Raw genomic sequence first — 27,631 nt, 5'->3', positions numbered from 1 at the left:
CATTTTTGTATACCTAGCATAGTACCTCTCACAGAATACATACTCAAATGTATGATTGAAGGAATGAATTAAGGATTTTTAAATATACCAAGGTCATTTAACTATTCTGTTAGAACTGCTTTTATACAAACTGGTGAGCAATGTAAGTTAGAAAGGTTTTTTCTCTGTGCAATCTAGGATTCAGCCTTTTAAAGCCTTAGTAATGCAGAATTATGGCATATATTTAACTATGACATTTTCATAATAAATTTTTTTCTCTTTTCTTGTGCCAGGTGTCTACTCAAAAGTTTTGGCCTAGTGTTTTAAGTAAGATGCAGTCAGTTTGGACTATCTGAAAGTGAGCTTTCTTTAATTTAAAATGTAATGTGAACATGATTTTTGGGAGAGGTTAGCTAAAATCTAATATATGGTTAATGTGTAAAATAGAAATTCGTTTGCTCTATAGGAACTTAATCTCCAATTTAAAGAAAGCAGGTTTTTCATGCATGCTTTTTAAAAAATATACCACGTTATGAGCTTTTTTTCAGCCTCTTTAAAAAAAAAAACTTGCTGTATTCTGAGTTTAGTAATTTCCATATGATGCACGATTTCTTCAAGGACACAAATGTGAAGAAAAAAGATACCCACAAATTGTCTCTGGAAGAACTTCTCTTACTAGTAATAAGATGAGTTTTCTTGACCATGATTAAAGACAATTTATTTCCTGTTTTTTGGTATATGTTACGTATTTCTAGAAAATAGTGCTTACAGATAGTCCTATGCATGTTTGAAATTATTATGTAAAAATGATAAGAGCAACCATTCCTTAAGCTCTTATATCCCCTACCTAGTATTAGATTATATCACTCACAAGAAGTATTCGAATCATAAATACCACAGACTTGTCTGCTTCCAAACCCCGTGCTGTTAGGAGCACATGTAAAATAATTATCAAAAGAACTGGTGTTATTTGTGATCAATCTGACGGTCATCTAAGAGTCCTAGGCTTAGCATTGTGTCTGGTGTATATTAAATGATTAGCCAGGTAAACACTGGTTGAACTACATTAGTACGAACCTGTCTTTGGGACGGGGTTTTTTGTTTTTGGTTAACAGCTTTGAGGTATAACTGACATAAAACGAATTGCACATATTTAGATACAGTTTGACAAGTTTTGACATATGTATACAACCGTGAGACCATCACCCAGTATGGGAAAATATCATGGTTGTAAATAATGATCTTAATTCAGCTTCTAGGAGAACACGTCGGGTGACGAATATCGTAGGAACTGTAAGGCCGGACTTTACTTGAAATGTAAAGGTCGGCTCTGAGCTCCCTACCGGCCAGACAGGGTCGCCCGGCCAAGACCACTCCTCGGGTCGGTCGGGGGACTACCCCGCCCACAATCGGGAAGTAGGCCTAGCGGACGCTCCACCCAGGTTCTCTTCCGCATTCTGCAAGTCCGACTTCCGAACCTATGTGGGAGGGGCCAAGCTTCTAGGTCCGCCCTCTCACCGAAGGCAGGAAGTGCGTCAGCTCAGGGCTTCAGATGACCCCGCCTCTCGAGGAGATCCGGGCATTTTGGATCCCGGCGTGCAGCGCGCTGCCCAGGGGGCGGGGGCAGTGGAGCCTGTCGCTTCAGGAAGGCGGAAGTGAGGAGGTTGCTCGCGGCGTGAGTGGCTTGCGGCGTCTGAGTTCCCGAACCCGCTGTCTGGTGAGTTCTGTACCTCCTGGCTCAAGTCGGGTGTGGCTTGGGACACGGGACTCGATTTTGCCGCCCTAGGGTAGTCTCGTCTTCAGCCTCGTTCCTCTCTGGGGGAGCTTGAGCCCGGCGCAGAGACGCAGGCCTCCTCAAGGGCCAGGGTATCCCGTGGTCTTGGTGGCGGCCTTCGGGCTTCCCCGTGCTGTATGGGAAGTGGAGTCCTTGGTCGGTCAGCCTCGCTCAGGTGACTTCGGCCCTCAAGGTTGGGTACCGCGGCCTTTTTCTCGCTTACCCTCGTAGGGCTTAGGTTGTTGTGCCCAGGGGAACAGAGTTAGTTTGCGGTTGCTGGCGTCCAAAAAATGTCTCTCGTTGAGCAAGTGTTTGTTTAAACTTTACGATGTGCAAAGCGCTACTCGTTGGGGGAAGCCAGTGGTGAATAAGACCTATTTAGCCCCTGCCTTTGTGGCGCGCACAGTCCCCGGGGGATGACAGAAAATAAACTAAATAATTTCAGATTGTAACACGTATTAAAAAGGGGAGAAAAAGGTGATATGGCAGAGAGTAAAAGGAGGGGAGTTTACAGGGGTCAGAGAAGCCCTTTCTGACGTAATGAAGGGAAGGATCAGTTCCCAGACATAGAAACAGCGAATATAAAAGTACTGAAGGGGACGTTGTTTGGACGTTTTTGTTTTTCTTTGTTTTTCCCCTAAAATAATGTCCTAAATAATTTCCCCCTAAATAATGGTTTGTTTAACTGCTTTATTGATGTATATTTAACACAATAAACCGCGTGTAAAATGTTTTGAGATTATGTATGTGTGTGTATCACACAGACGTAAATCCATCAGCACAGTCAAGATGTTATAAATCACTCCCAAAAGTTTCCCTCTAAACTCTTTATAATCCCTATAATTCCTTCCCACCACTCATCACATCCTCACACTGTCGCTAGGTTGTCATTGATTGGACGTTTTTCAGATGGAATGGAGCTAAGACAAGAGTTTAAGGAGGCAGGGGCCAGGTCACAAATAACCTTGTAGAGTCTGAATATATGAGGTGGAAAGTCATTAATTCCAAGAAAGACAGTGATATGCTCTTTAAGGTGTTTTTTTCTTTTAAATTATTTTTTGAGGGGAGGTAATTAGGTTTATTTGTTTATTTTTAATGGAAGTACTGGGCATTGAACCCAGGGCCTCATGCCTGCTAAGCAGGCACTCTACCACTGAACTATAGTCTTAACCGCCCCCCCCCCCCACCCAGTTACGTTTTTAAAAGCTCACACTGACCACCTTGTGGAGGACTTAGGGCTGGGACTAAAGGGGAGAGAGAAAGCAAGGGTGGGAATAGACAAGTTTAAAATAGCTAGATTGACTTGAGGGGGTGGATAATGAAGAAGATTGAGGTGGGTGGGGTCTCCTGTAGGCTTAGGGGAAATCAAGGTTCAGTTAAAAGATTTATAAAACATTGTAATTTTAAGTTGTTGCATCAGTGTAAGGTTATGGTGCTCTTTGCATTTGGGAGGAAATTAAATTTCTTCATCTTGTATGGAAACTATAGGAGCTTTCAGAATTGGCTTGACTTACAGTGTGTCAGTGGCCACAGGGAGTTTGGTTTGGTGTTCTTAATTGTTACTGAGTGGTTGTGTATGCCATGTTGATCCTCACATAATTAGCACATTATGCCGTCATAAATCATGAACAGAGTGAAGAGTTTACTTCGTTTGTTCATGTTCTGTAGAGAAACCTCTTGATGTGGTTTTCCAAGGATTCTCACCCCCCCCACTTTTTTTTTTTTTTTTTGGATAATAAAGTTGCTTTTGAATGTGTATTTTTGTTAACTTTCTAGGTAAAATATGGCTAAAAGTTTACGGAGTAAGTGGAAAAGAAAGATGCGTGCTGAAAAGAGAAAAAAGAATGCCCCAAAGGAGCTCAGCAGACTTAAAAGTATTCTTAAAGTAGATAGTGATGTTTTAATGAAAGACGTTCAAGAGATAGTAACTGTGGTGGAACCTAAACATTGTCAAGAGAAAACGCAGTGTTTGGTGAAAGAAGAAACAGGTGAGTTCATGTGTTTCATTTAAAAAATATATGTATGTCAACTTCCTTTTTGACTCTTTCCTCCTTTTTGACTGCCTTCCATTCTCTCTTACACATGCTTCTCTACAAACCTCCTGTCATACCCGCATAATTCTTTGGAGATGCTACTAGAGATTCTGTGCCTATGCCGTTTCAAAGCCTGTTCATGTGAATAGGCATGTTTTGGATTATCAAGAGTGAGCCTTTGGTGCTTATACAGTAGCCTAAGTGTCTCAGAAAATAGTACTGCAGGAGGAGGCAAACCTAGACACTGTCTCATTGGAAGGCTACACTGCAGTCAGGAACTAGGCAGGATAGAAGGAGATCTTTCTTTATTTTACCCTTTGTAAGATCCAGATTTTATTTTGAGAGTCCTTTGCCCTTATATTGTCCTGATAAGATCAGTTTCCTTGTATTTGATTTTGACAGATTCTAGGTACCTCTGTTTTAATCATAGTGTAAAGTTGAAGGCTGTGTAATGTGTGTAATAGTCATTATCCTTGATTCCTCATTCCTTTATCCCCCTGCCTGTAAACCGCTAGCATGTCTTCTTGAGTATCTCCAAAAATACATCAGGAATCTACCCATTTTTCTCCTGCTTTCGTGCTTTCACTTTGGTGACCATTAACTCTTGCCTGAGCCACAGTAGTAGTCATTTTACTTCTCTCTTCAGCTCTTGCTCATTTCTGATTTATTTTTGACATATCACCCAGTATAATCTTTTCAGAATATAAATCAGTTGTGTCATTCCCATGCTTAAATCAACACATCAGTGATGTCATTCCTCTGCTTAAACCAACACATTGCTTATCACAGCGTTCCTAGTCCTACTTAGTCTGGTTTTGATACTTTTCTTTAAAAAGCCTCTGACCACAGGCTGAAGTTTGCTTTGTTATTCTCTGCTCAAGAGAACATTGAGAACTCCATGAAAGCAAGCAGTTTATTTGGGCAACTGTATCCCCAGAACCTAGAACAGCACCTAAAATAATCATTCAAGACCAGTTATTGAATGGCTAATGTATACCAGGGACTAGTCTAGGTATTGAGGCAACAGTGATGAGTAACAGAAATGGCCTCCATCCTCGTGGGATTTACATCATATTGGAAGAGACAGAAAGAAAACCAGGTAAATGAATTAATGTAATGTCAGGCAGCAGAGATCATGGGAGACCTGTATACGCTGGTAAGTTCCCAGAGAGGGGTGTTCTGGACATGTCCATGATAATGGACCGCAGCATGACCGCTCTGAGCTTCCTGCTGAGTCTTCTGTTAGTAGGGCTGGATCTCTGGGTGTTACCTGGATAAAAAAAATGTATCGGCGCCAGGATATATCTAGGTCTTCTCTGTCATCAGAAGCTTGTTGCTTACTACTGTGGCTCTTCCAAGTATACTTCATTGAAAGTGGCCAGTCATTATCCTAATAGTTTAAGTCTAAGGCCTGTCTATTAGAAGTGCGGGTGTGCTTCTCATTGGCACAGCTGTTTCATTTAGCCCAAAAAAGCACCTAACCTGAGAAGTGCTTTATTAACTCTCATGTGTTCAGGTCCACACAGTTATCCCTAATGTGGTAATTCAAACCCATATCTCCTAAATGTTTCCAGTTTAACTTCGACTCTTCCAGAGGACAATCAATCATAACAACATTCTTTAGAAAGTTTCTTAGTGACTAAATAGATGATGTCTCTAGTTCCTCATAGATACTTTTTAGGTCTTTCATGTTGTAGGAACACATGGCAGCATGTATGTGATTGCACTGAATGTGCTGTAAGGAGTTTTTCGAATGTTAGTCAAACAACATTACACAAATAGATTTTTTTTTTGCATTTGCAATTTCATGCCACTTTTAAATCTGATGTCCTGTTGCATTAATACGCTTTTTCATGGGGTTGTTTCTTCATTTGTGAGTAGCAATAGTTTTTCCCTTTTTTATTTAGATGACATGAAAATGGAGACTGATATTAAGAGAAACAAAAAGACTCTTCTAGACCAGCATGGACAGTACCCTATATGGATGAACCAGAGGCAAAGAAAAAGGCTGAAAGCAACTCGAGAGAAAAAGAAGGGGAAGAGCAAAGCAAAAGCCATGAAGGCAGCGAAGGGTTTGGCCTGGTAGACTCTGCAAAACTTGGAAAACCCCACATGGGGCTGATCTTTAATTTGGATGTATACCTTGATTTCAGCTTCCACCAAATGAAAACTTGGTTTCCATTTTTTTAGCTTGGCCTTTTTCTTCAATTCAAACTCAATGCAACTCCTCAAAATTTGTTTCAGTAACCTGAATAAAATTTTTTTTTTTGATGAATGAGAGCTATACTGATAGTTTAATTGAATGCCGTCCAATATTCAGGGATCATCAGACATCAGAATTCTCTCAGGTATTAGTGTGGTTGTAATTGTTCGGTCTTAGTAAAGATAAAACATGATATTATACTGACAAATTTGAGCTAACTCAGATTTAAAATAAACTGTTACATGATCCACTGACATATTTTCAAATGATATGTAAGCAGTACTTGTTTGGAGTTTTGATTTTATATAATTCAGAGTAAAAGAGAGTCTGTCTAAATCCTGAAGATCTCTTCTTTCATATATCCTTAAGGTTTCCTAGTATTAGAGAAGACCAGATTCTTCAGTTAATTTTTGGAAGATTCAAAGTTTTTAGGTAAAATGTTAACATGTACAAATTAGTATGCTCCATCTTTTTAGGAGTATAGAACATCCTGCAAACTAGTTTTATGTTCTTCAGTTTTTATATTTGCAGCCTAAAATAATGCAACACTTCTCAGAGTATGGTTCTCAGAATTAGCTTTTCTGGATGCATGGTGAAGAAATCCATGGCCCCATCAATTTGTGAAATGCTACATAGTTGAAGATTCAAAAAAAATACCAGCTTAGTATTAGTACAGGCATACATCAGAGATAGTGCAGGTTTGGTTCCAGACCACTGCAGTAAAACGGGTCGCATGAGTTTTTTGGTTTCCCAGTGGATGTAAAAATTATGTTCATATTATACTGCAGTCTATTAAGTGTGCAATGGCATTATATGTAAAACAACAATATACATACCTTAAAAAATAATGCTGTTAGAAAAATGGTGCTGATAGACTGACACAGGGTTGCCACAGACCTTCAGTTTATTAAAAAAAAAAAGTATGTGCAAAATGTAATAAAACCAGGTATATGTATATAGTTTTACTGAGATCTAGCAATAAAGAGACCTTTTTAACCTTGACCCCTTGAAATTAGTATTCTGAAGAGTAGGATATACTGTTGGAAATGCTAGTATAATGAAATGATTTTTGTTAAATCTGTCTTGCTACAGTTTACTAATTTCATGCTTATTTAAGTTTACTTTTAGGTAAGCAATTTAAACTTAGCATTCTTTCTAAAATTTCACTGTAATCATATTAAGCATCATTATGTGTTCACTAGAACAACAGGTATTTATTGAGTGCCTGTTGTGTGCTGGGGACTTTTCCAGGTGCTAGGGACCCAGGGAATAAGATGAAGTGTCTGCCCTCTCATGAGTATCTACCCAGAAGAGGCTGTTAGCTTCAGAGGAAAACCAAGTTAAAAGTGAGACTTGTTAGAATAAGATCACTTAGTCATCAGGACACAAATTTTGTATTGGGCACATTGCTAGACCAGGACACAATATAGAGATAAGTAGGACACGGCTCAAATCTTTTAGGAGATTTGAATCTGAATTTTAATGCCAGTAAAATCTTAGAATCATTTTATATAATAGACTTTTCTCAGTTTGCTCGGTTAGTTCACCAAAAAGTGGGTTATTTTTAAATACTTAAGGAAGCTAACAAGGTGTGAGTTGAAAAGTTCAGAAGAGTTCATGGCCTTTTTTTGCCCTTTGGTATAGTTCTGAACAACAAATAGAATTTGTGAGGAAAAGGCAAATACGTAAATGTTTATTAATGAAATAAAAAGTTGCCAACATTATCCAAGTAAGCCATGACAATATTAGGCTAAACATAACAGCTAAATTATTTACTTTTTTTTTTCCATCATAGGAATTGTCTACCTCAGTGATTTTATACACTTGGTGCTTATTTAAAATTTGGCAGCGTTGTCAGGTATGTCTTTGCTGGATTTTCTTTAAGTTGAGGTCAGAGGTCAATGCCAGGGATATGTTTTCTGAGGCTGATAACCTCTGATTTGACTCCAACGGTAGTAGCTTTGAGCTTCCATCCAAGGCTTGTCGGTAGTGTTAGGAAGTTCACTTATGTTTTGTCTAGTCATGAAGTTTATACAGTCAGGATTTAACTTAAAAGTTAACAGGGTCAAAAATCAAAATACCACTGTCAAAAATGTATTTGAGAGACATGTTCTCAAGTGTCCTATGGCCTCTGGCAGGGTGGCTATTAAAGAGAAACTGTCATGGATAGATTGTGATTGAGGTCTCTAAGGTCACTGAATTCCTGACCTGCATGGCCAGCAGGATTCTTCCCACCTCCAAATTTTGCTCAAAATTTTGGTGGGAAATTTAGACTAGCGTTCCAAAATGAGTGCAGCATATGATCACTTTGTTGCTTTTTTTCCTAAAGATTGTAAATTAGGAAGTGTAGCATAGCCCTTTAATCTCTTAAATGATTAGCTTGCCTGTGTAAAATTTGTCATCTTTTTATCTGAGGGATGTTTTCCCGAGAATTCTGTAAAGCCACCAGATGGAGCTCAAGCTAAACACCAAATCATTTTTTAGAATTAGATGGAATGGGCATATCGGGAACTGAATGTGACATTTTTGTTTTTAAGAAATTAAATTTAAAATTAAAATATCTAAGGATAATCAAAATGCTTTCATTTATCGGTTGCTTTGCATATCAGGCCTTGGTCTAAATTATTTAATCCTAAACTCTAATTGAAGTGTTAACTCATTTAATCCTCCCAGCAATCCTATGAGTTTGGTACTAATATCTTTGTTTACACAAGGGGAAACTGAGGCACATGGGCCATATAACTAAAACCAGGAGAAGTGGGATTCAAATTCATACAGTCAAGCTTCAGAGCCTATACCCTTGTAATTGCCACTCTGCCTCTCAAGGATCTGCAAACTCTTGCTAAGAGAAAATGGTAGTTTTAGGGTAAATACCTATTTTTGGTTCAGTCCATTTTGTGGACTCAGGATCAGATAAAGAGTAGGTTTCAGTTTATAGGCCCCTTCTCAAATCTCTGGGCCCAAACCAGACTGGAATTCCTTAGGTAGCACCCCTTTGAATGGGCTGACCCCATCCATCCTAAAGCTTCAGCCCACAGTCAGCAGTGCCCAAGCTACTAATTGGAGAAGAAGTGTGAACTGCAGTTGAAGCTCTAAAGGTAGAATCAAGTAGTTTTGACCACATCTTTTTTTTTCTAATGTCACATTGTAGATACATTTTCTCCCCCGACTGGTTGACATGCTGCCTAGAATAAATATGCAGCAGAATACATTTGCTTATGAGGAAATACGAATATTTTCAAAATTTGGACTAGTGTATCTGGGATATGATTTTTAGGAGTTTGCTAATTTTGCTATAGATGACTCGATTTAAATTTCCAAATTTATGAATACTATAATTGAGATGCAGATGGTGGGTTGTTGACTAAGCTTACTAGCTAAATGACTAACTTCTGATGCCACGTGGCAGAGTGATTAAGATTCATGCTAGGCACAAAATATAATGCTTTTTCCCTGTATTTGCCAGCCACTGCAGCAGACACATACCACTTTAACAAGGAAGTGTTGAGGGGGAGTAGGAAACTGTTAATACTCATGCCAGGTTAAAGGCCACTCTCCTGTTCCTAGGGCCCTGTCCCAGGTGGGCCTGGACCAAGTTTGTCCTGCTGACGAAAACCCCTAATTTTACATAGTTGAACGCCAAGAATCTCCACCTATTTTAGAGCAGGAGGAAAAAAGGATGTGATGTCAAGACTCATTTCCTAAAAATAGTAGAAATAACAGCCAACATTTAGAGAATGCTTACTGAGTTAAATGCTTTTCCTGTATTATTTCATTTAATCCTTAAAACAATACTGTGGGATCAATACTCTTATCTCTATTTTCAGGGGAGGCAACAGCTTTGAAGAGGTAAGTAAACTCGCACAAAGCTATGCAAGTATTAAGTAGTGAGCGAGGCCACTAGTGTAGTGTAGGATGATTGCCTCTGATGGGAAGCTTCAGACACAGGTACTATTGATTCAGTCTAAGGAAGACCCTTTTAACCAAGAAGCTGGGAGATGAAACAAACAGCCTTGGGAGGACTGTCCTCTCAAGCTAAGGCTAGATGGCCACTTGGTTGGAACGTAACACTTGGAATTTCAGGCAGAAATCCTTTCCAGCTAAGAAGTGCCTTGCAGGAAGTTGGCATGTTGAAACGTATTGTGCTTATTTTGCCCTTATAGTCTTTTGGCACCCCGTGATTGCAGACTTAAGTATCTTTCTGGTGGAAATAACAAGATCTGAAATCTTATATTTGTTAATATTGTTAAGTCTGGCATTCATTCTGTGAAGTTCCACTTGGAAGTATGGAAAAACGTTATAAACATCTGCTTTAAACAATGAATGGGTAAAGTCCTTCGCATTTTAATTTAAAGAATGGCATAGTTTTACAACACATTAAGTTTATAATATGCAGAGTGTATTTAATTTCCTAAAGCGATGACTTGCCTTGGCATTATGCTATCTTATGAAACACTTTCTCTCGCATAGTGTCTTTATAGTTTTCAATATCAGCAAAACCTTTAAATAGTCTTGGTTGGGTGTTGTGGATCACTGTACAGTAACTGCTAGTACATATGGTATTTCTGATCCGTGTAATAAAGTACATTTGTCATGTATCTTGTGATCTGCATACCTTTCAGCTGTTACTTCATAAATCTGTTCCATCAGAGAACTGCTTTGTACAGCAATTGTTGAAGCTGCTTTTAATAAACTAATATTTTGTGTCTTTTATATGTAATCAACAAGGAGTATTGTAGACTTGTGCCTCTGTGGAGAAACATTCCACTAAACTTCTTTTCTCTTGACAATAGTGGAAAAAAAATAGCTTGGGAAAAGCACAGATGTTCAGGAACATATGTTGTTTGCTCCTAAAGTCAGCTGAAGATCTTTTGTATTGCTCCAGGTTTTTTTTTTTTTTCCCCTTTTAATGCTTTAGAGAAGAAACAGTTTGAGATATGTAATGGGGGAAGATAGAATTACAAATTTCAGTGGGAGACCAACATTGGGTGCTATTTGTCAAAGTTCTAAAATGCCTCATCTTGCTCACACAAAGAGGTGATATTTTTGAGCAGAGCTGTAGGCATTTGGCCAAAGATTGGTCATTCCTACATGCTTCCCTACTCAGACATAAACATTCTGCTCTAGGTTTAGTCTTTGTTCTGTCCCAAACTTCAAACTAATACTGTCTTCACAAAAGCATAGGTATTTATTAATGCAGGCAATCCCTTGAGTAATTGGATAGGGGCTATTGTCTTTCTTCAGCGGTAGGAATTTGCTCAGTGGGTAAGCCCTCCACAAACTAGGCAGTTGGTTATTGATAACTGTATAGTAAAATATTTTTGGAAAACACTTAAGCAAAGGAAGCTGTATGCCTTGGGTGAAGTTGGTATGGATGTCCTTTATAAGCCTATGAATCTTTAAGAGGAGTTGCCATAAAGAGAATGGGAACCAGCTGTTCCAAATCTCCATTGACGAAATGGGTTTTAACTGTAGCAGAAGGGATTTGGGTTAAATGTAAAGAAGAACTTCCTGAATGTGAGTTATTTAAAGCCAGATAAGGATTGAGAAGATGCTGTTGAACTGTCTCTCTGGAGGAGAGAGAGTGCTAGAGAGGAATGGAAGAGGGCGGAGAGTGGGAGATCCCCACTTAGTTGAGGTAGTTTAAATGTAATTCTGCCCAACAGTATGAACTCTTTATTCTCTTTTCTCACGTCTCAGGTTTTGAGGTTTAAAAGGTCAGCCCTGGTGAGTGTACTTTAGTCATGAGAACTAAAGTTCCAGAGGACCCCTAGGTCTGGAGATCCTTTTGGTGTAATTCTTAATTGAAAGGAAATGCTGAGGTGTGACCAGTGGATGAGGAAATTGACCCAGGGTTGATTTTCCACCCGTTATTAAAGCCCAGTGTGCACATTGAGCTCATAGTGCCAGGGAGGAATTTGACATTGAGCAGTTTCTGGAAAGGCAAGTGGTTGGTAGGCTGAGACCACCTGGGATGGGTTCAAGAGGTGGGGGAAGGGTATGGCCACCATGTCACTGCTGGGCATGTGCCAGCTAAATATTTTTTCCAGGAAATCTCCAGCAAGACCAGAGGGTTGCAGATCAGGCTTGGCTCTTTAAATTCCAGAGAGCAGAGACTGAGAGGACGGGGAAAGTTTACCCTTTCCTTCTTTTTCCTGGCTGTCACCACCCTGTCCTGTCCCCATTTGGTACTCTTTTACACCTCCCTTTTCTTTGAATTCCTTCAGTCTGTTTTTCTTGCATATATAATGTAAAAAAATTTTTTTTAAATAAAAACATAGAGCTCTGAGTCAAACATTATTTACTTCTTAGGGAACAGAAATCCCACCAAGTTCAGTTGTAAGGTCTTTTGTTTATAATTGACCCCTGGCATTTTTGTTTGTGGTCTAGTGACAATGCTAGAAATAGATTTCCTGCTTTTCTTCATCCCTGTCTTTCTCTCTTCCTGTTTTTTTGTTTTTAGTTTCCACACTGGCTTCTGGGGATATTCAATTTTCTCCTTAGTTTAAATCACTGCCCTTCTTGCATTTTGTCTCTTACCTCCTCACTTGGCTCTTCCCCGTTCATCTCAGTCTTTCCACTTACTGTTTTTCTTCCTCTGCCTTTCCACCCTCATCTTCTAACCTTAACTGAGTGCATAAAGAGAAAATATGCTTTACAACAGGGGCAAGCCGATTGGTTGGACATCTGTTTTTGTAAATAAAGCTTTATTGGAATGTAGCCACACCCACTTACTAGTGTATTTTCTCTGCTTTTGTGCTACAAAGGCAGAGTTGCATACTTATGAAGGAGACCTTTCTCTGGCGTGAAAAGCTCAAAACATTTACCATCTGGCCTTTAAGAAAAAAGTTTGCTAAATCCTGCTTTAAAATATCTTCTGTATTTTTTAAACAAAGGCTTTTGTTCTTTATCTGGAAATTCAGGTGAGTTTGATCTGTTGTTTCCCTACTTAATGAAATTAAGTTGCATTTTATATTTGCAAATTTCTCCCAAATTTCTTACTTAAAAGGCAGTGTTATCCAAAAGAAAAAAGACAATTAAGCTTACCCTCCTGACTATCAAAGCAAAGTAGGAAACACCAAAAGGTTGTTGTATGTGGTGTGAATGTCTGTGTGTTAGATGTGTTCCCCACCTTCTACCTCCTACTGGACTCTTTAGTTTTGGGGGGGAAAAAAAGACAATTCATTATAAGACTTTTCAAAAATCTCATAGCTAACTTTTCCTTTAAGTCTACAAACCATTTTTGGAAATGTTAGATCTTGCAGAAAGGACTCTTAATTTAATATGGCACCTCGAATCCTGGTACATAGAAAAAGCATTCTAACTTATTTTTATTTGGTGGGTGGCCTAGCTGAAAATATTTTACACAAACACTCTGACAGGTTGGTTTCATTAGCATGAAATTAATATGGGCTAAAATAGTCAGAAGAGTTAAGGCTGAAAAATGTTTTAGAGTTCACCTATTTTAACCCTGTGCTTTTTAACAGATGAGGAAACTGTTGAGGTCCCAGCTTTCCCAAGGTATTAGGAGTTCATGACACCATCCAGAGTGCAGATCTCTTTACTCTCAGACCAGTCGTTTTCTAAATCATAAAGCGATGACAACCAGCCACACAAATGTAACATTCTGACTGTCAGGAGTAATTCTATTCTTCCTATAAAAAGAGTGGCTGCTTAACAAGGTGATGGTGTGATGAGTCATCTTTTTTTGCAGCTCTGTTTCTGCTGTGGCTAATAGCCATGCTTTCCCCACTGGTGACGGCCTCCTTACCTCACAGGCAGTGTAACATCTTTTAGTTAAAACAACCCAATAACAAACTTATTTTGCCCTGTGCCCTCATAAAAGGATGGATTTTGTTTGCTTCTACTCTCTTCTAATTCACCCTGTGTGGTTATCAATTTCTTTTTACATTTCGTCATTTTTTTCTCATAAAAGTAACACATGTATGTTGTAGAAAATTAGAAAACCCAGCAAAGTAAATGAAATATAATCATTCATAATCCAACTACCCAGAGAATATGTATATGTGTCTATATTTTCATAATTGTCTCAACATTGTATCGTTTTATATTCTGCTTTCTTAACTTTACATGGTGAGGCTCTTCCCTATCCAAGCCACTGAAGAATCTTTGAAAGTGTTTGAAAAAGTTCCCTCGTATTCTGTCTTGTGGGTAAACTGCATTTTCTTGTTTGCCTATCTTTGGACTCACAAGTTTTTTCCAAGCTATTATTGTGTGTGTGATTAAATTACTTTCCTGTAATATTAATGGCCTTACTACCCCTTATTCGCTATATTCTTATAGAAGAGTTCTAGAAGAGAATGAACTCTTCTTAAAAAGACTCCTGATCCATATTGCCAACCCACTTTACTGAAAGGCTGAAACAATTAAAAATCCTTCCAGGAGCATGTGACTGCCTGTCTGGGGCACACTGTAAGGGCTGTAAATTAAGCTTTTAAAACATTCCTTTCTATATGTCACTCTCCAGCTAGGAAACTTCCCTTGGCTGCAAGATCAGATCTAAGCTTCTTAATGTGGACGCTCCATTTTTTCACTTCCAACTGATCTCTCAACTACTGCAATTTGGCATCTGCCACTGTCTGTCTGCCTGGAGGCATCAAGGAAACAGTCCTAGATGGACTAAGTGTCAGGAAACTAGCGTTCAAATCCCAGCCCTGCCACTTAATAGTATGTGACCTTGGGCAAGTAACTTAATTTCTTTAAGCCTGTTGCCTCAGCTTTAAAATGGAAATAATAAAGCAGACCTTGATTTGTGGGGCTCTCGTGAGATAACATAGGTAAGAAGTGCTTTTAATCTGTGGAACACTGGGTAAACGTTAGGAAGTGTACTGTCATTGAGGCTCCTGTTGGAGCAGTGTGGTAGTTATTAGTGCTGCTCACCAAATAGTGCTGATTCCTTTTAGGCTCATGGTAGAATTTCACTTCCTCACCCTCTGACTTTGAATGTGGTCACGTGACTGACTTCCACCAATGAGCTATGAGTGGAAGAGCCGTGCATTTACTTGCAAAATCTCTTTAAGAGGTAGGCCTTGGTCAGCCACTGTCCTGTTCTCTCTCAGGTTCAAAGGGCAAAGCTACGGATGGTTGTACCACGAGCCTGGGTCCTAGAGAAAGAAAATGTGGAGAGGAATCCCCAATCACCCCGTGATGGGTGTGTATCGTGAACAAGAGTTAGACTTCGCTTTTCTAATGCCCAAGGTGCGGGGTGGTTTGTTACTGCTCTCTCACCTAGTGGCACGAGCCCAGCCTCGGTCTGTCTTTCTCTGTAGCTTTTGATATTATTAAAATTCTTGAAACCCTCTTTTCCTTTGACTTGCTGCCATTCACACTCTTGGTATTTTCCTCTATCTCTAAAAATCCTCAGTCTCCACTGCATTCTCTTTCTTCGTTTTCCACTCAGTATGCATATAAAATGAGCTTCTGACCTCATTTTCTCCTTTGTTACTTGCTTACCTTTGCCAACTTTGCTTTCTCTCACAGCTTTAAATATTATGTCTCTTTTAACCCTGTGTGTTTGAAAATGGTTTCCAGTTTGAGGATTACTGGTTACCCATTTTTTTATGCCTCAAAGGCAGGGACCCTGAACTGGAACCAGGCGGCCAACTGGCTCCTCCGCTTGTCAGCCTGCAAGAGACCTAACCTCTCTATGCCTGTTTTGCATCTGTAACACGGGGATAATTGTAGTTCCTACCTCATAGGTGGTGGTGGGGATTAAATAAAAATATATGTAAGAACACCTCTAGTGCCTACCTGGGACACAGGAAGCTTGCTCTAAATGGTAGTGGTGCTTTGGTTGTTACACATCATCTTTTCTCTCTCCTTCACTCCCCAAGTTCTACCTCCAGTTTCAGGTAAGATAAGCCTAGAAGTAGAAGCCTCATAATAGGTATTTGTTGTAGGTTTAACATCACCTCGATGTTTGATATGAGGAGTGAAAAATTGGTACCCTCACTCTGCAGATACTTTGCTTTGGTTTTTAACTGAATATTGCTTTTAGGTGGGTCAGGCACTTCTGAGTTCTCACAGTCATCCCTACAACCCATCGTTTTCCACAGTTTCCTGACTGCTTCCTGCAAACCTGGTCTACCCACACTCAGTCATCTTTGCCTGGTGTGCTCCGGGCCTATCACCGCCAGGCTTCTTGGCTTCCACTGGCTTGCCCCCTGGGAATATCTTTTTTTATGGTAAAAAATACATACAATTTGCCATTTAAATCATTTTTAAGTGTACAGTTCAGTGGCATTAAGTACAGTCAGTGTCGTGCAACCATCACCACTGTCCATTTCCAGAAAATTTTCACCGTCTTAAACAAACTCTGTCCCTGTTAAACAATAAACTCCCCACTCCACCCTCCCCTCAGCTTCCAGTAACCATTGTTTGACTTTCTGTCTCTCTGAATTTACCTATTCTAAGTATACCTCATACAAGTGGAGTTATACAGCATTTGTCCTTCTGTGTCTGGCTTCTTTCACTTAGCATGATGTTTTCAAGGTTGTGGCATGTGTCAGGATTTCATTCATTTTAATGGCTGAATAATATTCTGTTGTATGGATGTACCACATGTTGTTTATTCATTCATCCATTGATGGACATTTAGGTTGTTTTGCTGAGAATATCTTGAGGCCCATGGTGCCTGTGCAACTAAGTTCTCCATTCTCAGACAACCTTCCCTCTTGAAACTCCTTTGTCTATATCCTTTGTCTTCCTCAAAGTCATATACTGAGTGATGAAAATCTTGGGGAAGGAGGTGGGGAAGGAGCAGAGGGAGAGCTCACAGACCGTATAAATGTGATAGTGATAAATCTACAATTCATTTTTTCTCTACTTTTTTTTCCTGATCTTTATTTCTTTTTTGCAAACACATGTATGATTTTTAAAAATATTCTTAATTGACAGTTATAATAATGCTGTAGGCTTCACTTTTTTCTTTGGTAGCTGATTTCATGTGTTTTTGAATACTTTTTGGCTGCTGCATATAGCTTTTTTTTTTTTGTTTGGGAATTTCATGGTAGGAGATACACAGAGCCCCTCAGTGTTGTACTTAGGCTGACTTGTGACATCTGTTATTTTGTTTGGTGATCTAACTTCTGAATTTGGGGGTTGCATATCTCATGTCTTTGGCACTCTATTTTAAGTTTCTCCAGAGAGGAGTCCATTTTTGTGGTTTTGTAGATCCAGATAAAGACCATACATTTCTTAAAGAATTTGATGCATACTTGGCACTCCTTAAGTCATTTCCTTTTACTTTCTGTTTCTTCCAGCAACATCCATCACAATATCATGCAGCTAGTAGGCATGCTATAGTTTACTGTTTAACAAGTTGGTTAGTCTATGGATTCCATCTTTCCAAAGTGCCTGCTTTTGAAAAAAAATTGACACTAAAATGTTTGAAATATCCATCTTCCCTTATAACCACTGACATTTTAATTAGGATACATTCAATACTGATGTTGAGCTATAATACAGAGTTATCCATTTATATCAGCTCTGCAGATAGAAAAAAAATTTCGGGGGCAGAGGATGAAGTTTTTCCTTGCTAAATTTTCTTTCTCTGTGAGCTGTGCTAGTTTGCATCCCTGGTTTATGTTGTAAAATGTTTGAGTGCTTATTATAGCATCTTAACTCCCTGAGATTTACCAAGGACAAATGTGATCTTAATATTATATTGTATTTCATTTCACAGGTTTGTTTCATAACCTCGATAGTAATATCTATTTGCAATTCTGTTTCCTTTCTAAATGTGTTAATAAAATGCTTGCATTAAGATTGGCTTGTCTCCAGAATCTGATATGGTCATTCTTCAAGTAAGTGATAAAATTCGTGATAATATAGCACTTGGAGATATTTGGATGCATCCTAACTATGCAAGTGGGGAAACTCTTAGTTCCTTATAGAGTTAAATTAAGGTCAGACCTGGTTTCCGACACGAAGTTCAGATGTATTGGCAGATCCCCATGCTTGCATTTATTATACTGTAATTTGGGGCTTAAAGAGTTATATCCAGTCCATCCCCAACATCTGGATAGTGTTTATAACGATCACATTTGATCCTAATGTAATTTTGTTGGGGAATTCACTAGAATTCCACTGTTGGCTACATTACAACCGAACATGAGATCTGCTAAAATATTACCCCAAACTAGTGAATATCCATAGAGACTACAAAAATAGATAGATTTCATCCCGCTTCCCACCCCTCTGCCACTAAGGCATCATGTTCATCCAACTGGGCTTCCTTGTCTCCATTGATAAAAACGGGGGTGATGCTTTAACAGCAGCCAACATTCGTCAAGGGTTTTGGACCTTGAGAAGCAGAGCAAGCACAAAAATCTTTCAAGGATGATTATTGTACACGTGCAACCCCAATGGCAGCATCATAGACTCAACAGACAGGGATGATACGAGCTGGTTGGAGATTTTTCCTTTCGTTTTCCTTTTGATTTAGATGCTATTCCTTAGGGTTAGGAAGACATCACTTGGAAAGTAGAGCCAAAGGATTGGTTTTAAACCACCTTCCCCCATCAGTGGAAGCCCCAAATGAATCAAGTTGAACCTTTTTCCCCCCATCAGTGGAAGCCCCAGATGAATCAAGTTGAACCTTTTAAGAGCTGTAAAGGGAGCCTTTAATTGTATGAGGGGAATGAGAGGGAGGGCACGTGGGAAGTTTGGCAGTGCAGTTTCAGGACCTCCCAGCCCTGCCAGCAGGAAGATTATTAGCATATTTCATGTAATTTGTGCATAGCCATGTACTCTTCCCATGACTTCCCATGAAATAATTTTAACATTCAAAAAGAGACCGATGAGAAGAGAAAAAAAGGGAAGGACAGAGACTATAACAGTCTTTAGAGAGGGAAAATTATTTCATTAAATCTAAACAGCATATGCTTTTCTTATGTATAGCATATGCAAGTCTATGCAAATTATTTAATAGCAGTGCACTCAGAGTAATTTCCATTTCCTCCCTCGCTTGTGACGGGAATATTCCTTTTAATCAGATTAGATGACATCCTCTGCAAAGTTTTGGGGGTTTCAACTTAATTTACCATGCTAAGTAGTTAGGGTAATTTGAAATAAAGCAATCAGTGGGCTGAAATGAAGCCAAACCTCATTTCTGTCTTTGAGATGAGGAGCTGGCCGGCTGTGTGAGCCCCACAGGACTTCTTTCCCCTTCTCTCCTCTCCCTGCTCCCCAGCACCCGAGACCTCAGCAGAGTTACTAATGGCCAGTTCCTGGTTTTGATGGCACCTAGTCAGATCTGTTTCCCATTCACAGAGCTTGCATGCAATGCTGCACTCCATTGGACCTTGCTTGATGGTCACAATTTATGGTGCTGCCTCAAGCAATGATGGAAGGATGAATTCACACTCCTTAAAAACTTTTTCACCTGTGGAGGTCATGGACCCCTGAAGGGGTCTTTAGAATGATCTGAAGGGGCCCTGCAGATATTCCCAGTCCAGAGGTTCTGGGAAAAGGGAGCAACATTCAGTCCAGTACCACGGGTGGGCCAGAAGAGTCCTTGCAGGGAAGAATTCACGCGGGACACGCACCTGAGGGTGCTAGCCACTTGTCAGTGGTGCCTGTGCTGCAGGAGTAGTGCCTTGGCAAAACTGTGAAGCCTGCTTGGGGGTGTTGCTCACAGTTGTGCTGGCTTTGTGTCTTACGGTTCCAGGGGGTGCTGTTTCGTAGTCATGGACAACCTGGACAGTTGATACCTGCCATCCAACAGGTGGCAGTAAAGGGTCTTGAAGAGAGAGTTACTTCTTAGGTCGCATTCGCTTGCAGTTTGGACTGGACTAGAGGCTGCTTGGCCTCGCCTTTTACCGGCCCTCTTTTATGGGTTGGTGTTGTTTGGGGAAGGGAAAGATTTTAATTACTTAAACAAATTCCCTGCAAAATGCTAGCAGGTGAGGCTTAAATATCATCTACACCAAGGCTGCTAGGGATTTACTAGCCACTGGGATATAAAAGAGAAACTTAATGGTGTAATTTCATGTACCAAGACGAGTAATAAAAGCTCCTTTCTCTCTCTCTCTCTTTTTTGTTAATGGAGGTACTGGGGGCCGAACCCAGGACCTCATGCGTGCTAAGCATGCACTCTATCACTGAGCTGTACCCCGCACCTATTCCTTCCCCTCTTTTTTTTTTCAAACCCACCATCCCCTCACGGAAATGCCTCAGTCAGGATCTTGATTTTGAGGCGCTGAGGTCTGCTCCCTGTGGCATAGTGAGCCGTTCCTCATAAAGGTTTGGTTACAGCTGTGGGTGTGGCAGAGATGGACAAGAACAGGCTGCAGTCAGCTCCTTAACAATGATTACGAGCATTTGATAACCAAAGCAGGTCCTGTCCTACAGGCAGGGAGCATATCGGGGCTAGGTCTTCTGAGGGCCTACTGTGCTTTGTAATTCCATGTTTTCTTTAATCCCAAGGCAACCCTTAAAGTTGTTATTTCCCCCATTTCACAGAGAAGAGAACTTCAGGGAAGTTAAAGGACCCACAGGAAGTCTCTCAGTGAGCATGTGGATTCAAGTCTTAACCTGGCTGACCCCAAAACTCAACCTTGTGTCAGTAGAACCCTCTACCGAATGACTACTAGAAAGGAGACCGAGGGAGACTTCCTTCTTATCATTTTGCCTTGTTGTTAATGGGTGAAACACATGCATGATAAATTCAAAGAAAGAGTCACAAATAGGCTTCTGTCTGTCTATGCCTCCTCCGCCGGCCACACTCCCACTCCCCACCACAAAGTTTCCTGTGTTTTCTTTCAGAAATATTGTGGTTTTTTTATGACTTTTTTTATTGATTTATAATCATTTTACAATGTATCAAATTTTAGTGTAGAGCACAATTTTTCAGTTATACATAAACATGTATATATTCATTGTCACATTTTTTTCTCTGTAGGCTACCATAAGATCTTGTATATATTTCCCTGTGCTATACAGTATAATCTTGTTACCTATTCTACAATTTTGAAATCCCAGTCCATCCCTTCCCACCTTCTGCCCCCTTGGCAACCACAAGTTTGTATCCTATGTCTATGAGTCTGTTTCTGTTTTGTATTTTTTTGTTTGTGTGGTTTTTTTTTTTTTTTTTTTTTTTTTTTAGATTCCACATATGAGCGATCTCATATGGTATTTTTCTTTCTCTTTCTGGCTTACTTCACTTAGAATGACATTCTCCAGGAGCATCCATGTTGCTGCAAATGGCATTATGTTGTCGGTTTTTATGGCTGAGTAGTATTCCATTGTATAAATATACCACCTCTTCTTTATCCAGTCATCTGTTGATGGACATTTAGGCTGTTTCCATGTCTTGGCTATTGTAAATAGTGCTGCTATGAACACTGGGATGCAGGTGTCATCCTGAAGTAGGGTTCCTTCTGGATATATGACCAGGAGCAGGATTCCTGGGTCATACGCTAAGTCTATTCCTAGTCTTTTGAGGAATCTCCATACTGTTTTCCACAGTGGCTGCACAAAACTGCATTCCCAGCAGCAGTGTAGGAGGGTTCCCCTTTCTCCACAGCCTCTCCAGCATTTGTCATTTGTGGATTTTTGAATGATGGCCATTCTGACTGGTGTGAGGTGATACCTCATTGTAGTTTTGATTTGCATTTCTCTGATAATTAGTGATACTGAGCATTTTTTTCATGTGCCTATTGATCATTTGTATGTCTTCCTTGGAGAATTGCTTGTTTAGGTCTTTTGCCCATTTTTGGATTGGGTTGTTTGGTTGTTTCTTATTAAGTTGTATGAGCTGCTTATATATTCTGGAGATCAAGCCTTTGCCAGTTTCATTTGCAAAAATTTTCTCCCATTCCGTAGGTTGTCATTTTGTTTTACTTATGGTTTCCTTTGCTGTGCAGAAGCTTGTAAGTTTCATTAGGTCCCATTTGTTTATTCTTGCTTTTATTTCTATTGCTTGAGTAGACTGCCCTAGGAGAACATTTTTGAGATGTATGTCAGATAATGTTTTGCCTATATTTTCCTCCGGGAGGTTTATTGTATCTTGTCTTATGTTTAAGTCTTTGATCCATTTTGAGTTTATTTTTGTGTATGGTGTAAGGGAGTGTTCTAGCTTCATTGCTTTACATGCTGCTGTCCAGTTTTCCCAACACCGTTTGCTGAAGAGACTGTCTTTATTCCATTGTATATTCTTGCCTACTTTGTCAAAGATTAGTTGGCCAAAAGTTGTGGGTTCATTTCTGGGCTCTGTATTCTGTTCCATTGGTCTTTATGTCTGTTTTTGTACCAATACCATGCTGTCTTAATGACTGTAGCTCTGTAGTATTGTCTGAAGTCTGAGAGAGTTATTCCTCCAGCCTCTTTCTTTCTCTTCAGTAATGCTTTGGCAATCTTAGGTCTTTGATGGTTCCATATAAATTTTATTATGATTTGTTCTATCTAGTTCTGTGAAATATGTCCTGGGTAATTTGATAGGGATTGCATGAAATCTGTAGATTGCCTTGGGCAGTGTGACCATTTAAACAATATCGATTCTTCCAATCCAGGAGCATGGGATATCTTTCCATTTTTTAAAGTCTTCTTTAATTTCCTTCATCAATGGTTTATAGTTTTTTGTGTATAATTCTTTCACCTCCTTGGTTAGATTTATTCCCAGATATTTTATTACTTTGGGTGCTGTTTTAAAGGGGATTGTTTCTTTACTTTCTTTTTTTGTTAATTCATCGTTAGTGTAAAGAAATGCAACTGATTTTCGAACATTAATCTTGTAACCTGCTACCTTGCTGAATTCTTTGATCAGCTCTAGTAGTTTTTGTGGGGACCTTTTAGGGTTTTCTATATATAGTAACATGCCGTTGGCATATAGTGACACTTTTACCTCTTCTTTTCCAATTTGGATCCCTTTTATTTCTCTCTCTTGCCTGATTGCTGTGGCTAGGACTTCCAAGTTTATGTTGAATAGGAGTGGTGATAGTGGGCAGCCTTGTCTTGTCCCAGATTTTAGTGGGAAGCTTTTGAGTTTTTCACCGTTGAGTACTATGCTGGCTGTAGGTTTGTCATGTATAGCTTTTATTCTGTTGAGATATGTTCCCTCTATAACCACTTTGGTGAGAGTTTTTATCATAAATGGGTGTTGAATTTTATCAAATGCTTTTTCTGCCTCTATTGAGACGATCATGTGGTTTTTGTCCTTTCTCTTGTTGATGTGATGTATATTCTGTGCTTTTATAAACGTATACATCTTTTTTCCCCTTATATAAATGGTAACACACTACACACAGTTACGTCTGTCTTTTTTCACTTAATAATGTATTTTGGAAGTGAGCTAAATAATTCTTTTTAACAGCTACTGAGTTGGGAATACTTTCCATTGTATGTTTTGCACCATAATTTTGTTTAGCTGAAATTGATTTATTTAACTGATGTATTTATTTAACTGAGATTGATGAATCCAACAGAGATAACATTGTCAAATGACTATATTCCCATCAACATGGCCAGTCTTTAGATGAACAGATGCCTCAAACCGGGAATAAATGTGTGGCCTCCCAGAGTCACCTCACAGTAGGTACATTTTTGAAGAAAGTTGTTTTGTTTTGAAAGTATATTACCACTTCTCACATGTGCCTGCACACACACATCCCACTTGAACTAGAATTAAAAGTTACCTAGGAAAGTTACTAAAGATGTTTAAGAAAAGTTAGCAATGCTTACAGGGTCTTTTTGCTTCTTTTACAGTAGTTGAGCCATGAAATGTAGTCTGTGGTCTGTCTAAACCTCAACTCTCTTTATTTGGAGTAGGATGAAATGGGTGGGTCAGTAAGAAAAAAGTAGAAACAGAGTAGCCACCCAGGAGAGAGAAGGAAATAATAATAAAAGAAGAAATTCTAAAATCTCTAAAGATAAAGAGGGAAATTCCTTTCTAATCCAGTAAACCTCAGTTTCTTTGAATAGGAAGAGTTCTTTCAGGGCTGATGTGATTACTGGTCTGCTTTCTATGTTGACACCTTATTAAGATGAATTACAACTTTAAAAGTGCTTGAGAGTTCCCCAAATGATGGAATTTACCTCCTGTTAACTTTGTACGCTCCCCAGAAGTTTCAGGGAGACAAAGAGGGAGAGAATGTAGCCGTTTTTTCCCCCCACTGTTCACCCACATTTAAGGTCAGGCCCTGTCTAGGAATTTCCAGTACATCAGTGGAATATCTGTGATGATGAGGCTTTCAAATATTCCACATAGTTTCATTTTTCCTTTATCTTAGGTTTTTCTATTTAAATGACAAATTGACCAAGTATCTGTTAAGTGTTAATATCTCTCCAATGTGTCCAGTATGGTACTTTCAGTTCCACATTTGTGCTATTAACCAAATTTTGCCCTGTTTCCAGACCCACCTCCCAATCTACTGCAAACAGCCCACTGATCTAGAGCCCAGGGATCCTGCAGCACTCACTGTCTTCACTGCTCCTCCGGGGCTGCACAGTAACTCACACCTCATCCCGTTCCCTCTCTGTACTCACCTCCTTCCCCCTCCTCTAAAGGCTGTGCCATAAGCCTCTGGAAAGTTGGAGGCCTCTTGTATTTGCTGGTTGCAAAGGACCTTAGAAGTAATGACATTAAACATAGGCGCACCCAGTGATCTCTGCTTGACTCAAAGCAGAAGCTGCCAGAATGGAGGGGCTACATGTGACACAGTGAACAAATGGCACCAGCTGGATTGTTTAGCATCATGAAGTTTGAGATTCAGAAGAAACCTTAGAGGTCATTTAGTCTAGAGGTTCCTGAGCTGGGCCGTGAACACTGACTGAGAAATATTAAAATACACACCCGTGCACACACACGCACACAAGCAGGGATGAATTTACACCACATCATGCAGGTGCAAGAAATGTCACATCATTTATCTAAATCACATGAAAGTTCTGCCCAAGGTCAGGGGACTCCCTTCCCTTTGAGTTGCATACGTGTTCCTGGGGACTTGTGTGTGGTTGTGATGGTCAGCCTTTGCTGCAGTGATGCTGTGTCACCAGCTTGGTGACTTGTAATAGTAAGTTTATTTCCTGTGCTCACAGGTCTGCAAGCTAGCTGGGGTAGATCCGCTTGGGCTGTAGGTTGGGTTCAGGTGTGCTCCATGAGTCTTTCATTTTCCTTCAACCAGCAGCCGTGCAGAACATGTTTTTCTCATGGAAAATGCCAGGAATGCAAGGGATAGAACAAACCATGCAAGTCCACCTCAAGCCTCTGCTTCAGTCACACCCACCGAATTTAAGTCATGTGCCCAAGCCCAGTGGAGGTGGGGAAATACCCCCGCCCACAGTGGGAGGGCACTACAGGGTTACATGGCAAGTGGTATGGACTTACGGTCCTATTACAGGTGAGTGAAAATTGGACCAATAATCTCTATCTTCATCCTGCTTCCAAGCCATCTTACTCATGATTTTCTGCTTGCCTCACTAGATATTCCTTCTAAGTTTCTTTGGTGGCTCCTTCTCTCCCCAAGCATAGAGTGTCAGAGATTCCCAGCGCTCATTCCTTTGTGTTTTCCTCTGTTTGCTTGTATTCCCTTTTCACCATGTTGCAGACTCAGGGCTGTCACTACCGAGGACACCCACACTTTCATCTCCAACCGGTTCTGAGCTCCAGATGCCTAGCAGACATCTCAAACTCAGTATGTCCTCTGTAACACTGCTCTACGTACAGCCTTCTCTCTTTCAGTGATTGGAAAATCCACCTTCCAGTCTTTCCGTTTGCTAACCTCTGAGTCATCACTGAGTCTTGTCTTTCTCTCACATCCTCATCCAGTCTCTAAGCAAATACAGTTGGTTCTACCTTCAGAAGAGACCCAGAATCTTGCCACTTCTGACCACTGTCACAGACTACCCTGGATCTCTGAGCCATGGTCATCTCTCTCCTGGACCACTAAGATAGCCAGCTTCCTAACAGGTCTCTCTGCTTCTGCTTTTGCCACCTACAGTCTGTTCAGAGTAATTCTTTCGAAATGTAACTCACCACAAGTTACTCTTGTGCTCAAAACTCCATTTCACCCAAACTGAAAGCCCAAATCCTTGCAGTGACCTACAACACTGTACATCATCTGCCCTCCGCCCTTCTCTGACAGTCGTCTCCTGCCATTCTTTCTCACTCTCCTCTCCCCCTTCTGGCCTCCCTGTTCCTTGAACTCATGAGGCGTGCTCTTGTCTTGGTGACTTGGCTTTCTCTTCTCAACTCCTCCTCCAGATACCTGCTCCTCTCAGACACCTGCCCCAGGAATCTCCCTCACCTCTATCCAGTCTTGGTTCAAATGCCACCTTCCCAGTGGACCAACTCTGGCCAGTGTATTTAATACTGATCCTGATAACCTCTCCCAGTCCTGATCCAGTCCTCCTGATTCCCCTTAACTTGCTCTACTTTTTCTTTTTCCACAGCACTTGTCCCCGTCTAACAGTATATCATTTGCTAGTTTATAATGCTTACTGTTTACAGTAGGAAAACTTGTTGGGCAGATGGAGATAAGATGTCTTAGGGAAGAGACATCTTTTTTGTTTTCACACAAGGGCTCTGTATTTGCTAGCAGTAGCCTTCATTTGGTGCAAATTCATAAACTACTTATAGAATCCTCTTCTTTTTCTCATTAGCCCATGGTAATAAAAGCAGGACTGTTTGTTTTCTAAGCAACTGTAAACACTATTGTAAATGTGGGCTTTGAAATTTCAAAAACAGTCGCAAACATGGACACTGAAGTCACTCAGTTAAAAATGATCATGCTGATAAGATTAACTTATTTTTTAATTTTAATTTAAATGAAAACACACAAAAATTGCTCCAGAAAACTCTCTGGACTTCCCAGAAGACATCCCTGGACTCCAATTTGGGAATGATAATTCCCAAGCAGTTCATAAGGTCACTCAAAGTAAAGCACTGAGCTTGAAGCGTCTGTGATGTTTCTAACACTGTTACTAGTTCACCTTGTAAAACAAAGCATAAAGCATAAGCTCTTCCTTCCAGCCCCACCCCCAACAGATCAAGTTCAACGTATTAGATAAGCAGGTTGAAAAGAAAAAGGAAACAAGTATTTATAGATCCCCTGATAAATGCTGAGTGTTTTGCATGCACCATCTTATTCATGGTCCTGATGAAACTAATGAATTATTTCCCCACTTTTACAGAACAAAAAACAAAGTCAGGAAAGTTCATTGACTTGCCCAAGGTCATATAGAAAGCGGTTGAGTTTCTTAAAAAAATATTTTTTATTTGACAGATTTCAAACTTAAAGAAAAGTTGCAAGAGTGGTACAAAGAGATCTATATTCTTCACCCAGAGACCCTGTGTAAATGTTGCCTGTTTTCCCAGTAAAGAATCGAATCCAAGAACATTTGTTGCACTCAGTTGTTTCCAGTCTCATTACTCTGGAACACGTCCTCAGTCCTTTCGTGACCGTGACATTTTTGAAGATTATATACCTGCCATTTTGTAGACTGGCCCTCTGTTTTTTTTCCTGACATTTTCTCATGACAAGACCCCAGTATGCATTTTTGGTTAAGATATCATGGGTGCTGTGTGCTTTTCATAGTATCTTATTGAGAGGCATGTGGTGTCTGTCTGTCCTGTGACTGGTGGTGTTAACTTTGACCTGTTGATTAAGATTGTGGTGTCCGTCT

General features: G+C 39.9%; 1 protein-coding gene across 1 annotated transcript; it reads left to right on the top strand.

Moving 5' to 3' along the window:
* The first annotated feature begins 1,541 nt into the window (after nt 1-1,541).
* Nucleotides 1,542-6,061, top strand: LLPH (LLP homolog, long-term synaptic facilitation factor). Its single transcript, XM_010970508.3, has 3 exons — nt 1,542-1,696; nt 3,530-3,741; nt 5,694-6,061. Exons 2-3 carry the CDS (start codon nt 3,537-3,539, stop codon nt 5,870-5,872), a joined length of 384 nt encoding a protein of 127 aa, XP_010968810.1. The 5' UTR covers nt 1,542-1,696; nt 3,530-3,536; the 3' UTR covers nt 5,873-6,061.
* The last annotated feature ends 21,570 nt before the right edge of the window (nt 6,062-27,631 follow it).

This window comes from Camelus bactrianus, chromosome 12 (assembly GCF_048773025.1).
Source record: "Camelus bactrianus isolate YW-2024 breed Bactrian camel chromosome 12, ASM4877302v1, whole genome shotgun sequence".
In the NCBI taxonomy this organism is placed as follows: Eukaryota; Metazoa; Chordata; class Mammalia; order Artiodactyla; family Camelidae; genus Camelus; species Camelus bactrianus.
This window is presented reverse-complemented; position numbering and strand designations above follow the sequence as displayed.